We start from the raw sequence: 16,974 nt of genomic DNA on the forward strand, positions 1-16,974 counted from the left end.
AATGACATCCCATCTAATATTATTGATTATAAGCAGATGGATGTCAAATTTCCCATTTAGGCTGTACCTACAGTAGTAGATAGTATCTCTGGCATTTACAAGACATTTATTATAATATCAATTTATTATAATGAGCCTTTCTATAACTCTAGACTGAAGTGAACAAGTCCTAGCCATGATCTGTGACTTACCACTCTCAACCATGAATAAGAAAATCGACATTCAGGTCGTAAGGTCTGCTAACATTAGCTGATCCACAATTTGACATTTATCAAATTATAATTTTATCATTTTCTCAAATTTTCTTAGTTTGCATCTGTGCGTGATGATATGTGTCAGTCTTACCTTACACTGAAGTTTTGAAGAAGATACACAGATTATTTTTAACTTGCAAAAGAGAAAAAAATTACTCCAAAAATAAGATCCTATTCCAAATTTTAACTGAGTAATAATTTTTAAATGGAAAAGCTGGTTTCACATAGAATTGCTGACACAGGCTTAGTGACAGTGGTACCAATGAGCAACACTGTAATTTAAGTAATTTTCATATTCCATAGATAATTTCAATAATATCTAACTAGTTGCTGCATAACAAAATCCTTATTTTTTCAATATCATGAATGCGGAATGAAAGCTCTATTTTTTTTCCAGAGCTGTATATTAATGTATCATATTAATATATCTTAATATATCATATATCATAATAGCTCTGCTGGTAAACAGAAGCATTTTACTCTGTATGTAATTGTGTAAACGTTTGCACTGGCTATGAAATTTTTATCATAATAGCAATGGAATAACCCTGTTAGTTTGTAGCAGTATAAACAGGGTAAAACAACAGAAAGCCCCAAATTTTCTATGAAAGGATTTTTGGTGAGACCTTTCCGCCCTGAGTAAACCTTCTGAGGTTTACTTTTCTCTGAGTCTTAGTAAAAAGGTTTTTTGAGGCAGGCAGGCAATGAAAGATAAGCAAGATTAGAACATACGTGCATACGTGTGAGCCTGCATTACTGTGTCCCGTGTGTCCAAACCCATCAGAGAAGACTTGTGTTGTCTCAGGTTAGTGACATTTCTAGGGAGCCCACATGAAGTCCCACTACTGTCTTGCCCCACATTCATGTCCCAAAACTTTCTAATTTTTTCAGGTTAAAAATTTTAATCAATGTCTGTGTGCCTCTACTCCATGGAAAGGTCATCTTATCTGTGCCTGTATTACTTAAATTTGGAGCTAAGAATGGCCTTAGAGAAGGACTCATTGATCTTCCATACTTTAAGCCTGGAAACCAGGCTGATGGAATGACTAAGGACTTTTTCAGGGACTGTATGCACCAGCATGTCATGTGTCTTGACCTGAGCACCTGGCCCTGAGCACACCAGAACGTTCTGATAGCCCTGACTACGCCAATCCAGATTTCTTTTTCTATTCTTTCTCTCTTTATTTCTCAGCTCTGCATAGTAATCAAAAGTCATCGAGTTGTTCTATTTTTCTATAGTGTACACACAGTCCCAGTGCCCAAGATGCAGGGGACAAAAAAAACTTTGGAGTTAGAATTCTGTCAGTGAAATTCAAAGGAAACAAAGGAAATAATATTACTTCACAGACATTTAGTCTTTTGACCGCAGTGAGGAGCTCAGCTACTTAACATTTTCCATAACATAATGCAATTATCTTTACCCGTTTTACAGAAATTGACTTTTTTTTTTTTATTTAAAGTCCCTGCAGCTGATCCAAGATTGGCACAACTTCAGATGAGCCTGGTGCTGAAATAAGCAGAAGGAGAAAGAAGAAAAACTATATAAACCAACATGTCAATCTTTTTATATAATTTTGGTGATGACGTGGTGAAATTCTAAATCATCTCAGATTTAGGATCCCTAAATCATTCTTCGTTAGCCAATTCTTCAGTTATGCCGCATGGTTTCAAGAGCTCATTGCAACATATCCACATTAGAACAGTGTATATGGACAAACCTCTGAAGGATTGTTCCCAGAAGTAAATAAGCCTTTTGAAGCAATTCTGTTGTCTAGTGTTCTTAACACAGCCAAGAAATATTAAGAACAAATCTGTCTTTCATGCTAAGATAGTCTTATTTTGTGCATTTTTAAGTTACACTTCTTTTTTTCCTGTACTTGGGAATTTGTTTTTTTCTTTGTAATCTTTTGATTCCTGCAAAGATTGAATACCTTGAAATTAAAGGATGAAAGGACTCATCAGCAGAATACTACTTGATTAGTTTAATTGGTTCTGAGTTTTCCAGTTGAAAGATCTCTTCCTAACATGTATTTAGGAGCACACACATGGTTCCTATTTTCCATGCCTTTACATTGGGATTTGAACACTTTCAAAAAGTTGCTATGTGGAGAGGCACTAGCCTAATTCATCTCAATTAAAGTCTTCATATGGAAGTAATAATACAAGTTGTCCAAACCTGAAGTTGGCAAAAATAGCATTCAAACCCTCAAGGGTTTTTCATACAAGTACAATATATAGCTGAATGTATTAGCTGAAAACAATTAAAAGGTGTAATTGTGATATACCTTAAAGGATACACTTTAATACTGTTGAATCATTAAAAAAAAAAAAAAAAAAGAGCTGGGAAAAAATATTGGAATTTTGCTTGTTTTAAGGTTGCATATGAAAATCTTCTGAATTTAGGCAGAGAAAGCAGTAAGTCTTCTACTGTATATATTTTGCCAGATGCTAGAAGACACCAAACATACCAATTCCAAAATACATTTGTGAAAATAAGAAGAATATCATATCATGCATTATTATAATATAATTTGCTAGTAGTTATACTCCCTTACTTTGGGCTTGAACCAGATACACTACCTGGGACAACCCTTTGGATCAGACCGTTTGGAATGGAGGTAGTTTAGTGGATTTTGTTGTTTGCTTGTTTAAAAAATGGCTTTTTGTATTCAGGCAGTGGATGGCGTTTTTAGTTTATTTTCCTTCCAAAACTGAGTTCCCATCTGTAGCTTTCAGTTCCTCTAACTGGGAACATTGGGACTATTCATGTGGGTAAATGTTTGCAGACTCAGGGCCCAAGGCATTTCTTATTTTCCAGAAACTTCTTCACTGTGTTTTTTGCTGCTGTCCTGCATGTGGAATCAGGAATTCAGAATCACTGCCATTCATTACACTGCAGACACTCTGATTTTGTGATTAGCTCCCTTTATTTCTTAATTTTATTCTCAATTTTATGTTATAATCAAATAGGATGTGCGCATATATATGTTAGGTAATTAAAACAATACCGTTTTTCATAGTTTTGTCCAACTCCATTCCCAGTGTAAATTACCCCCAGTGTAAGCAGGCAGTGACAGAGCATTAAAATTCTTCTGGTCTGTTGATTTAAGATACCCACACAGACGTAATCTCCCAAGCTTTCAAGTGGAATAATGTATACAGTGAGTAGGGGAGCTGCCTCACAAAATAGTTCTGAAGAAAATCATACCTCATCTTCCTTGTGTCTCGGAGAGGAAATCACAGAGTTTAACAGGCAGGGTCAGCAGCTCTCTGTAGAGCCTGCAGCCAGACTGATCCTCAGGCACTTAGGGTACATTAACAGCGCTTAACAACCAGAGCAGGAAGTAGGGCAGGAGACCAAAGGCTGTTTTATGTCACTTTAAATGTATCCATTGATGAGTCTGGCTGTTTGAGTGTTTGTGTTGAGTTTAATTCAAACACAAGCAGTTTCTGTGCCTTTTCAGGTGATGCACAAAAACTTTATTATATTACAGCTGGAACTGCTAGAGCATTGGGTTCTGTTGCTCCTGCACAATGATGACAATATTTTATGCTAAAATGCATCAGCTATTTTTAGTTTTACTATTTAATTTTGAAGACAATCCGCTTAATATTGGCTACTTTGCAGCCCATGTTTTTCCCTTCTGAGTGTTTTGTGAACTCGTCACAAGCACATTCCTTAATTCCTTTTCTCATTGTTGAATATTTTCAATTAAAATTGCACCAACTACAACACTTGGATGGTTTAAAATTTGGGATGAAAAGAAAAACGCACCACCACTTAGCAACAGCTTGGTGATGACTATGGAAAATAAGGTCACTTTTTTTTTTTTTTTTTTTTTTTTAAATGGAGATGTAAACCAAGCCCTGCAGCAAAGCTGACTTAACAGCAATATGTGCATTCAGAGAGGATGTGATTTTATACATCCATGGGCAAAGTAAGAATATTTGACTGGAGACATGCAAACAGGCTATTGATTCCACAGTATGCACACTTAATATGAACAACAACAACAACAACAAAAAAAAAAAAAAAAAAAAAAGCAAAAAGAACAACAAAACATAGCAGACAAAGCATATTAATTAATGCATCAACATGGCTTCTTTTCATAAAGCCTCAAGAATCACTTTCCTCCTGGTTTTCACAATTTGTGATCAGCATCTTTGTTACTGTGCCTCAGTGACACTAGGTGGCACTTCAGAGTAGTGCTGAGATCAGAAAGTCTCCTGTCATCTTTTTAAGGTATTTTGTGTATGATAATACATACGCATTAAAGTAATGCTAGCCTGGAACAGAAGTTTAATTTCGCAGCTTTCTGCTGTTTTTTTGTCAATGGTTATAAAGTAGCTAACATTATTTGTGTCTTCCTTTCTTTCTTTCTTTCTTTCTTCCTTTCTTCCTTTCTTCCTTCCTTCCTTCCTTCCTTTCTTTCTTTCTTTCTTTCTTTCTTTCTTTCTTTCTTTCTTTCTTTCTTTCTTTCTTTCTTTCTTTCTTTCTTTCTTTCTTTCTTTCTTTCTCTCTTTCTCTCTTTCTCTCTTTCTCTCTTTCTCTCTTTCTCTCTTTCTCTCTTCTTTCTTTCTTTCTTTCTTTTCCTAGTACCAAATAGCAGCAGAAAGGGTACCCAGATTTGTACACTAGTAGGTTGAAAAAGCCAGGTTATGAGCCAAAGATCTATTACCAGACACTGCGTTTAGAAGATGTGAGAAACAGCCCAGGGAGGAGGACACTGAATCAAATCTATAGACTCAGAAATCAGAGCAAGGCAATCTGTGCAGTACTTGACAAGAAATGATTTAATATTTGACCCTTTTCTGAAAAGGAAATTAGATTTGATGTTATTTATATACCAGTAAGTCAAGTAGATCACTGTCCATAACTGGATGGACAAAGGCAAAAGCAGCTAGCTGCCTTGTGGCTTTAAAAGAAGGGTCTGATTTGGAGTTTTTTTCATAATCATTTTGAAAAATAAAATTCTTTAACAAGGTTTGGTTTTGCTAACAGAAAATGTATATGTACTTTTGAAAAGGGATATGCTTAATTTTATAAAAGAGGGAAAAAGGCGAAGTTATTACAAAAATGTACAACAGTATCATTGAGCTAAAGTAACACATTAAAACTGTGGAAAATAAGCATCACTTCTTCAAGATTTTGTTTCCGATTTATGTAGTCATTTATGTGAAAAGATAGGTGACATTTTCTTTAGATAAAAAATCCTACATGGATTTCAAAGAACATTCAAATAAAATTAATGAATGGGGGAAAAATGATTTGTTTAGATATCACAGAACAGCAAAAAATATTGGGTATAATACTGAAAAGTCCTTTGAATGAGAGAAAGTGAAATCCAAATTTTTACTTGGGCTTGTTTCTAAGTACCATTACAAGTCATAGGCATTATTAATTGTAAATGACAGAAAACACATTGCTGTCTGATTTTATTATTTTCCTTCTTTTGCCAAGACAGTTATGATAAAATATACCTTTAAAAGCAAAGGCAAGAAAGGGCTGTTTATTTTTAGTGTGGATTTTTTATAATTTTGTATTCAGTGGAAGAAATAAGAAGCCTCTGTATGGCAGTTACATTTTTATACCATTTTTGCAACTGAAGATCTGTGACTATAACTTCTTATTCTCATTTCCACCAGTTTAGATTTTTAGCTTATTAAGAAATGCTTTGGATTAGGCTCCCTAGAAGAATCTATTCTAAAACCTGAGAAATGCTCATACCCATTGCCTGTAGTGACCCCTCTGTGGCATAGTACTGCAGGAAGAGCTGAGATGCCTTAGGATGCCCCAGGAAATATGGATTTTATTTCTTTATGGGAATAAAATGAGTCTAATCCCACAAGTTATTATGTGGTTGTTTACCATCTTCATTCTTTCTTGAAGGATTATTTGAGTCCTTTCCCTTTCCCCTCCCCCTCCCCCTTCCCTCCCTCTTTTTCCTTCCTCTCCTCTCCTCTCCTCTCCTCTCCTCTCCTCTCCTCTCCTCTCCTCTCCTCTCCTCTCCTCTCCTCTCCTCTCCTCTCCTCTCCTCTCCTCTCCTCTCCTCTCCTCTCCTCTCCTCTCCTCTCCTCTCCTCTCCTCTCCTCTCCTCTCCTCTCCTCTCCTCTCCTCTCCTCTCCTCTCCTCTCCTCTCCCCTTCAGTCCCCTCCCCTCCTCTCCCCTCTCCTTCCTTCCTTCCTTCCTTCCTTCCTTCCTGCCTTCCTTCCTTCCTTCCTTCCTTCCTTCCTTCCTTCCTTCCTTCCTTCCTTCCTTCCTTCCTTCCTTCTTTCCTTTCCTCCTTCCCTTCCTCCCTCCCTCCCTTCTTCTTTCCTTTAGCCATTTCTCCTTCTCCTTCTCTCTTTCTCTTTCTCTTTCTCTTTCTCTTTCTCTTTCTCTTTCTCTTTCTCTTTCTCTTTCTCTTTCTCTTTCTCTTTCTCTTTCTCTTTCTCTTTCTCTTTCTCTTTCTCTTTCTCTTTCTCTTTCTCTTTCTCTTTCTCTTTCTCTTTCTCTCTTTCTCTCTTCCTTCCAAAAGCAGAAGAGCCATCTTGTCTGTATTTATACACAAAAATGGTTTTAGAAGTATTAAGCTTCCAATGCACCAATGCTTTGAAGAGTTTGCTGATGCTTCATGTTGGTTGGACTCAGTATAGGGTTTTGTTAGTTAGGTACTGAGGGATTGTCTGTACAGTTCCTGGAAAACCTAGAGTGTGTTTGCCTTCTGAACTGGTCAGTGTCAAGATCTTGCTGGCATCTTATGCTGTAGAATTTGCTTATTTGCTTTTACTCTACAGAGCTGGGAATCAGGAAAGTCTCATTATCTTTCCAGACCTTAACTGTTGGCAGTGAATATATTATATGATATACATGTGCTTAAAATCAGAAGACAGGAAAATTTGTTATATTGGATTTCACATGGATATTGTGTAGACAGTGGAGTACATGCTCAGGTATTTTCTTCTAGACTTAAGGTTGCTTCTAGTTTGAAAGAAAATCCTTAGTCTGTAAAGATCTTTAAGCTATGGAGAGACAAAAGGGAAGCTTGTACATATGTCTATGTGAAATTGTATATAATAAGTTATTTGTATTATTTAGTATATGAATCTCTTTTTGTAAAGTGTATCTGTGAAGTTGTTCAAGCTAAAAAAAAAGCCTATATCCTCTACTGAAATGCCAGCGCTCACCTTTCTACATGAACTCTCCCTTAGTAATATCAGATACCCAACCAAAAGCCAAAGGGAAAAAAATAACCTGCTGATTACTTGGAGGGTTTTCCTGCCAGTGACAGAAGAATATAAAGTATTGTTAGTTTTCTAAAAATAATGCTCAGAAAATTTGAAACCCAGAAGAAAATCAGATACAAATACGGGAACTCATCAGCTATTTCTTTGAATTAAATGACAAACAAAGGTGGCAACACCTTGTTTCTGTGTAATGGTATTCATGATTCATTATAATTTCCAATTATTTATTACATAAATAAATGACAACTATTAAGAGAACATATTCATATTCTAAAAAAGAAATACCTATTAGTAATTTTTTTCTAAAGACAAAAGACTTTCAAATAATCTGCTCGTACTTTAGTTATTACCATGCCAAAGATGTTCATTCTTCAGGGCATAATCACAATTAAAGTTCTTTCACAGTATGTCATGCTAACAAAACAGAAAATAAAGACAAACACTGTGGAATTTGCCTGTATTGCATTATCCTTTAATATAAATGACATATATGTTTTACAAATTAGAGAGATTGGCTTTGGAAAATTAAGAGGCTGCAGAAGATTCTTTTAAGGTGACATTTTGATTGAGTATATGGTTAGCTTTGTAGATTGACAGTAGAAATGTGCAGCCTACCTCTGATGTGCTTGCTACCCACTAGAATGTTGTAGAATCCCAATTTGCAGAAAGCCTCAGATCATTCTCAGAAGATATTTCTACAAATGATATCCCAGCAATGTTGGGCCTTACTATTATTTCACTTCATTTTTTGCTATACTTAGGATTTTGCTTATATTCTAAATCTCACATATTCATCTGATGGGGAGCCTGCATATCTCTACTTGATAGTTAAGAACAGTGTTTAAAAAACAAAATCAGTAAAGGATGATGACAAATGTACAATGTAGAAGAAATGAACAGTGAACTACTATTATTTTTGTTTTAGATATATACATGGATTGATACCAATGGCTAAAGCCTAATACCTTAGTCTGCAAAGTTGCTTCACTGAAAATCAGTCAAACTGCTCTTATGACTAAGGTGAGAGGGATTTGCCCTAGAGAAAATTAGTAATTGAGCTCCAGACATAGGTTATAGGTTTTGTACTGCAGACTACTCATTATTTTGTTCACTAGGATTATGTTAGATTAATCCTGAATAACATTGCTCTAAAAAAATGGCAAACTTAAAAGAACTATGTGTACAATATGAATTTATTTTTTTCCGAAAATAATGACATCAGCAACAATTTTATTTGCCTCTGCTAAATAGATACATTCAAAATTAGCTTAGTGTTATAGTAATATTTTTAAACCTCCAGGGCTTGAAATAAATTTAAAGGAGGTAACTCTCTCCTTCTCAAGTTTCAAGATGACTTGAGAGTCCTTTTTTCCTCTACTATTTTTCTTCAGTGGCTATAAAAATATGCTCAATCACTATCTTTTTTTTTTTTAATCATAGTTTGACAAATATTTACTCCGAATCTCATATACAGTGGAATCTGAAAACCTGTAGCATTCAGCAAACCAAAAATTACCACAGAAAGCATGCTGGAAAAGAAGGCTGAAATAAGTCAGTTTAAAGCACAGACAGAAATTTTTTTTGATGGTATGTTTGACCTTGTACATCTGTAATGATTAATTTATTTTACATAATTGGATCATCTCCACTTTTGGAGAAGTTTCTGGTGTTTGGCATTAACTGTTAGCAACAATTTTTTGAACAGGCCCATTGCAGCAGGTACGTTAGCTGAAATACAACCAAACCCCGCCTTTAGAAATCTATTTGTAGTTTCCGATCTGTACTGCAGAGCGTTCATGGATACATCGGAAAGCAGAGGGCTGGATTTCCCAGTATTGCACAGGGTTGCTGAAGAGACTCACACCAGAGTAAGTCGCCTTTTTGGTGTTGTAGCCAAGAGGGCAAAAGTCGTTGATGCCAATTGAAGCGATCTTGTTGTTGTGAAGATAGACCACCTGAAAATTATAGAATTGCAGAAGTGAGAAATTGACCTGCTATGGCAAATAACATAAATCATTTCATGTCAAATAGTTAGTATTGTGCAATATCATTCAGACTGAAAACACATCCAGTTTTCTAGACAAATATTTGATTCTTCTTACTTTTTGAAATACCTGTAACATATCGAACTAATTTCTAGAAAATGAGCAGAAATTGTGCAAGTTAATACAGTAGTAGCACTATCATTTGATCATACTGAAACAGGAGACAAATGTGAAATTATTAACGTAGTACTGTGGTTCAGAAGTATATGCTGTATCTAAAGAATGCATTCACTGTTGAAAGGTTTTTGTTCAACCTTCACTCTCATGAGTGCAACTGTAGAGGACTCAGAGCCAAAGTAACTGCTAATAGTGATTTAAGTAGTTGATGATTAGTTTGCTCCAGAGTGACCATATCCAGTGAGTTTTCTCAAGCTACATGAAGGCAGTGATTTCCATTTGGGAGTCTTCATTCTTGAGAAGCTTTCTCCATGGACACACTGAAGGTGTTCAAGGAAAGTTTAGATGTTGTGTTGTGTTTAGTGACAACTACTGGTGATAGGTGGATGGTTGGGTTGGATGATCTTGTAGATCTTTTCCAACCTTGGTGATTATATGATTCTATGATTCCTTCCTCTAAACCCCTAGACAAAGTGGAGAGAGATTTTAACTGATTCCAAGAGGTCATATTTCTTGCTGTTTAATCACACAGACCTCGGGACACCGCTGGTGTAAATTGTCTCTCTTTCACCTCCTGAAGGCATAGCTTTGTAGGATATACCAAAGGGAAGGTTTTTGAGAAACTTGAAATATGTCACCGAGTTGAATTAAAAAAAAATGAAATGAAAAGTCAACAAATGTTCCTAGAAAGCATATTTTCTAAGTAAAAATAAATAAATAAATAAATATCTCCATATCTCCATGTTTGTGTCTCTTCAGGCACACAAAGATACAAATTCATGCCTACAGATCTAGACAATTCCATTGCCAAAAAATACCCAAAAGAATAAGAGTCCTATTGTTTACTACTTTTCCATGCCTATTCAATGATGAGTGAAACTTTAATCAAGTTATTTTTTTCACAACTAAATGTTTTCATTCAAAATTGAATAACCATTCATATATCATCTATAATCTTCCAAACATTGTTATCTGAGGCAATATGATAAACCTTACCTGGATGTATTTATGTTCACCCAACCCACTAGGTACTCTGACAAGTTCATTGTTATTCAAATGAAGTTCTCTCAGATGAGGTACATTGTTCAGAGAACCATTCTCAACAGAAGAAATACTGTTGAAGCTGAGACCCAATCTGGAAAAAAAAAAAAAAAAAGGAAAAAAAAAAAACAACACACACACAAAGAAACAAATGAAAACTTTAAACTTACCCACATAATCATCCTTCTTGGAGTGATTACTTCTACAAACTACTACTAGTAGAAAAGACTATGCTTATGCATAAGGTTCAGAGTCACCAATGATAACTAGTTTAGATAAATGTATTAATATGACTGATAACTGGTGTGAGCTATCATACTTAAAAGTATCATGACTTCACTTAATTTGTCCACAGTACTGCATACTTGTCTAAATTGTCTATACGCCTGATTCCATTGTAAGTACATACTGTGCATCCACATAGGCATGATCCTTTCTTTAAGTTTCTCAAATGACTTTAGGATTACTAACTGTAACTTTATTTGTCAAACTAGACCCACAATGACTGGAGCTGTTAATTTTAAATCTTCACCACATCCTTCTAAAGTACACATGTAGTTTGAGCCATGTTGCAAACTGTAAACAGGAGCTGAGTCATGTAGTGATCTTCTCAGCAGAACACAGAAATGGGACATTACACATTTATTCTGGGTTCCAAACCAGAACTTTAGCCACAAAGTCATCCTTCCCAATTTAGACATCCACATTCAGGGTTTATTAACACAGTTTATGTGGTCCAGTTAGGAAAATGTGAGAGAGTCTCTCCTAAGTTTCAAGGCTCTTTGTTGCAGTAAGGAATTCAGTGGTAATTCCGCAGTTGTCATGAGTAGGCACTTTGTCCTTTGTTAACACTTTGTTAACTATTGTTTGAACTCTAAGTTAGTAGAAGTTATGCTTATAAATGGAATAAGAAAGGACTACTGTAGAAAGTACAAACTGATTAAAAGTGTTAGGAAAGAACAGGATCTTCCCTCTTTTCCCATGGGAACAAATGAGAAGAGGTTTGAAAATGACTATTGTTTACTATGTTGGCAAAATCTATTTCCTTTTATATTAATGAACTGATAATATTATGTTTTAGCTGATACAGTCATGACATAGTTGAATAGTGTAATCAAACCACAGCTAAGCCTAGAGGTAGTTCTCAGATCGTTTTCACTTTGTTTTGTCTGCAATAGCTGACTCTTTTGTTATATGCACTTTAACAAACAGCCTTATTCAGGGCTTGAAGTAACCACAGGTGTATGCAGCAAGATTTTCTTCAGTAAACTTTAATAAGATCTAGAGACTTTAGTAGCAGCAGTTGTATAATGCATATATTCTTCTGCAAAGCTCCTTCCTGCATGGAACCAGCAAAGTCTTTGTTCCGTTTACATTCCTGAGACCCTTTTTTTCACTGCAGTATTACATGAAAAATTTTGAAAGACTTTCTCACAGATCAACTATCTGTTAAGGACAGCTATTAGACTGTTGAGCACTATTGATACAATCCAGGAGGAGGGTAATCCGACCCCATACTGATGTTTCTGATGTTTTACCCATATAAATAAAAACTATTTACGGGTAGCTTATTTCTGTGGAACTGCAGGAGGATGCATATTGCCCCTTAGATTCATCGCATATGCTGTCCTGCAACACCCTCCTTTCTATGTGTCTGCTTTGTTATACCCAGCACCCTCCTTTTTCATCAGACCTTTACTTTGCCTTACTTTTCAGCTTTTGAAAAGATTTCTGACTGTGCTTACGTTGCTTGCTCAACCACAGGCCAGAGAGAACAATTTTATAAGTTGGTCCCCACTCTGCACAGCTCCACATTTCCAGACCACAACAGATTATTTTGCTTCAGTGTAACCGCAATGGAAGCAGCCCAGGGTTAGATATTTTGAGTGGTCCACTAGCACTTGCTTCATCTAACTTTATGACTTAAGAAGGAATTCCAACAATATTAACCATGTAATGTTACCTATAGTGTTTTCCAGAGATTAACTTCAAAAAGCAGAAAAACAGCATCATCTGCAGGACAACACATTTCCACACAGTAGATTACTTTTGACCTGAGTAATTAAGAACTTGGTGGTCTTTCTTTCCTTTTTTTTTTTTTTTTCCTTAAAGTTTTATCTATCATTTTCATGAAGGATTTTATATGAAGCTGCTATCATTAACAATAATTGCTTCACAGTTCTGTAACCCGTAATTATGGAGTTTTTATTTTCTTCATGGCACCCAGGAAAAGACTTATTTTAAGCAAGGATATAATCAAACATGAACATCAAACATGAATCAAAATGTCTTGTTTCACAAGCTTTAGAAAGCCGCTGTGAGCTTCATCACTTGGGACTGCCAGATTCAAAACATGTATGTGTGTTAATTATTACTTATGTCACTGTGCTAAACTGTACTCCAAGCTACTAAAAACTGGTAAATTTAAATCCTTTTGCTGAACAGTCTTTGATTTCTGTTTTTTGCTTTCATTATGACAGTCTGAATGTTTAACATGGAGATCTAGGAATAAAATACAATAATCTGAGTAGTAGTCAATTATGTTTCAGTTTTCATAAGAGTTCTAAAATATAACAGTATTCACATGAAAAACCTGGTATACATTGCTCAAAACTGAAGATAGTTGGAGAGGGTGCTCAGAAATAAAAAAAGTTTTTTTGTATTGTTCTTTCAGTGTGCAAGTCTTACAAGCTTTTTCCTTCTAAGTTATTTAAAGCTTCAATGATGATAATGCTGACAAGCCCAGAATTATATTTTTAATTGCTCTGTAACAGTTACAATTTCAACTAATATTTACATGTGAAAACAAAAAAAACACTTACTTAGCCAAGTTGGTGAGTCCAGACAAACCTTCCGCATCAATTTTGCTGATTTTGTTGCCATCAAGGTGAAGTTCAGTAAGGGATGGAGGAAGACCTGAGGCAGAGAATGTAATCAATTTACTTTTGATAAAACTGTATTATTTTGTGCCTGTTTCTTTGTTTTGGGTAGGGGAAAAGGAGGGGAGGTTGTGTTAAAGATTTTTGCCAGATATGGGCAAGATTAATTCCATGAATGAATAAGACACTTCACAGTCAGATAAACTGAAAACAGCTAGTAAGAATTTATTTGCCATTAAATAAAATCAATCTCCTAAGGTCATAAAAAAAAACAGTTAATTCTTAAGAAATATCTAAATGAAGTTCTTCATAGATATTCTAGCCTTTGTGATTACATAAATGGGACATACATAATTGTGCTACATGTGAGTAGTCTGGCTAAAATGAAGGCTTTTTCTCTGACATTCTTATATATAAATAACAGCAGCAGGAAATGACATTATAAAGATGAGAAAAAATAGTTTTATAGTATTTTAAATGGAATACAAACTAGTTTGTAAATTCTATTTATCAGGAAAAGAAACTGGAACCAAATATTTTAACTATCTTAGCTCCCTCAAAGAAACAGTCAAAACAGGAAACGTGGCAAGAAAGAAATAACAACTAGTATTAAACTTTCAAAAAAGTAGAACTACTTCAAAACATTTTGCTGGCTGAAGTACGAATAAATTGAATATAATATCCTCTGCATTGGAACCATTCTCTAGTTCTTTTCTTTTCTAAAGCTTATCCCAAAGTTGTTTTTACTTTGTAGTGATTTACAATGAAATACTTTAAAAATGGCAAATATTTCTGTTTTGCATAGGAATGATCTTTTGGCTTCAACTATGGGTTCATGGATGGCTGATTTTATGCTTGTAGAGCTTCACTTAATTCTGCATGGGTTTACATCTGTACAGTGTTGACCAGGTTCACAAACCAGGCTTAGAGGAAGAAAACATTCTTCCACTTTATATTTCAACTATGTGACAAGGAGAGCAAAGTAACATAAAATGCCTTACTTTTTAAAGTATACCTCTTCTGGAGCTTGTCATAAGGGAAAAACAAATTTTTCCAAACAAGTTAAAGCCAACAGACCACAGAATGAACTCTGTGTGCGTGTGTTTTTGTTTGGTGTTCAGGCTTCTTTTTTTCTTTATCCACTAGTCAGCTAGTGGATATTCTAAAATCTAACTCAAGAGGCTTCTCTAATTTCTTCACTTTTTAAGTTTCTGTAGCTGACTAGAAGTCACTGTCTTACACTTGCGTAAATCTGTCAAATATTTACCCAAGTTCTTACCTTTAGGGATGCTGGTAATGTTGGTGTCTGCGATACGGATATAGGAAAGCCTCTTCATCCCTTGAAAAGCTCCATTTTCAATGCCTGAGCTCTTGAGTGGATTGGTGCCTAGTTCTGTTGACAAAAGATGTTCAGTAAGATGTACTGCACTGTATGTATCAATATACATTAAACTTTAGGTCTCTATCAGATGAAAGCTAATTTAGAAGTATAACTTACTAACACATTTTGTGGCTTTCTACATAAAATTACTAACAGGCTTGAAAAAATATGCAATATACTGGATTGATTTTGTTACAGATCATCATGCTCATACCTAAGACAATCACTTGATTCAGTCCATTAAAAACTGCTTTCCTCAACTTGGAGATCTCATTTTCATGAGCACGTATCTCCTGAAGAGACTTGGGCATGTTTTCTGGAAGTTCCTTCAAATTATTCTTGGATAGGTACAGTCTTTCCAGTTTCTTCAGAGGAGCAAAAGCTGCTGGACTTATTTTGCTGATTTTGTTGTTAACAAGGATCAATGCCTGTGGAGTAATAATGACAGAGATCTCAGATGATCACTGGGAAAATTATTTAAAGAATGAAGCACTTAATATTTTTTCTTTACTAGGTTTTTTTTATGTCATCTGATGGATAATCTAGTGAGCTGAAGAAAATGCAGTGCAGTACTGAAATAAATAGACTAAGGACTTATGAAATAGAGAAAGATAATCAAGATCTACATAATAACTGCAAATGGTAATTCACTGCTGAGTTATATGCAGCTTCTCTTAATATCCAGAAGAACTATAATTTATATTCACAACTAAGCATAGTCCTTCTATTTGAAATCTGTGAAGAGTAAGTCATGCATGTAAAATTAACATCAGTATTATTTGCTCTTTTTTGTTCCTGTCTAGATAGGAGGTAAAGTAGTAGTTTTGTTTAATCAGAGAATACACTTATATCTTGTCCATCATTGCACAACCATCCTGTCCAACTTTTCCTGAACAGAAAATTCTATGACTTAGACAAGACACAGTCTGGCTTAATAAAAATATACACACACTTTCTTGTCCTTCTTATGGACTGAACTTATTAAGTTTGTCTGTTAATAATCTCATTTTTGTAGAAATAAAACTAGAATAAATTATATTTTGTAGAAATATAATTTGTTTGTTTGTTTTTAGCATAACATGGTGTCAAAGAGGAACAATACGAAGTCTTATACTCTAAGACCTTCAGTGAGTCAACCACATTTATTCTGCTTTCTATGTGAGAATCTAATTTAGTTCTCATAGCAGTTGTGATATCTAGATTCAGGGTAAATCTAAGCAAATTACAAATTAACTCTCTGTACATTTGGGGAAGAGGTGGTCTTCACATGCCTCTGAAATGTGACCTTCCTGTTAACTCATATTGATTAACCGTCCATGACATAAAAAGAAGACCCATTACTGTCAGAAGAGTATTACAAGCTAATGGAAAGGTTTTCAGATATGACATATATTAGTCTCCTTAAATGTTTGCTGCCTAATTATCAAACTTACAGTTTTACATGTTTGTGCAGTGAATTAGATAGAATGCGCTGTATTGATATGGATAGCATTATCTATTCATATGTATTACTTGAGTGAAGCTATAGAACATCTTTGTTCACTAACTCCATTACGTCATTTTTCACAAACAAAAGAAAGTGTTGCTAATACACACACACACACACACACAAATAATTGTATTACATATTTATAGTTAATATCCAGTGTATTTTAAGATATTTTTAATATTTTCAGGGTTGAACATTTATATTTTTTCTTGGAGGAAAATAGAGCATTTAGCTCTTCCCATAATAAGTTAAGTAAGTACTAAATCAGTGTGTCTGTACTAGCTATCTAGAAAACTGAGAGGTAAGAAGATAGTTTAAAATTGTATTTGACGTGTCTTTCTTTCCTAAGGGAGCTCATCCTGAGCAAAGCAAGCATTGTGATCTGTATATGGTTTCACTGAGTATGCGTAAAGTTGAGCAGATCTGGTTTTAATTTTGTATGCTAGCTATCAATACCACATTTGCAAAAGGAGGTAGAAAAGGTCACTCACAGTTCAGAGAAGTATTTCACTAACAATAAGTCTCTCCAAAAGTAAATATA

General features: G+C 34.9%; 1 protein-coding gene across 1 annotated transcript in view; it reads right to left on the reverse strand.

The window, feature by feature from the left end:
* Positions 1–7,931: 7,931 nt before the first annotated feature.
* The window catches only part of DCN (decorin), a 38,555-nt gene continuing 29,512 nt past the window's right edge, over positions 7,932–16,974 (reverse strand). Inside the window, exons 4-8 of the mRNA XM_031600483.2 lie at positions 15,159–15,372; positions 14,843–14,956; positions 13,507–13,600; positions 10,640–10,778; positions 7,932–9,436 (exon numbers count right to left, since the gene is read on the reverse strand). Of these exons, the coding sequence (XP_031456343.1) occupies positions 9,242–9,436; positions 10,640–10,778; positions 13,507–13,600; positions 14,843–14,956; positions 15,159–15,372 (756 nt within the window). The 3' untranslated portion in view covers positions 7,932–9,241. The remainder of the gene's footprint in view (positions 9,437–10,639; positions 10,779–13,506; positions 13,601–14,842; positions 14,957–15,158; positions 15,373–16,974) is intronic.

Source organism: Phasianus colchicus, chromosome 1 (assembly GCF_987193195.1).
Source record: "Phasianus colchicus chromosome 1, bPhaCol1.hap1.1, whole genome shotgun sequence".
Lineage (NCBI taxonomy): Eukaryota > Metazoa > Chordata > Aves > Galliformes > Phasianidae > Phasianus > Phasianus colchicus.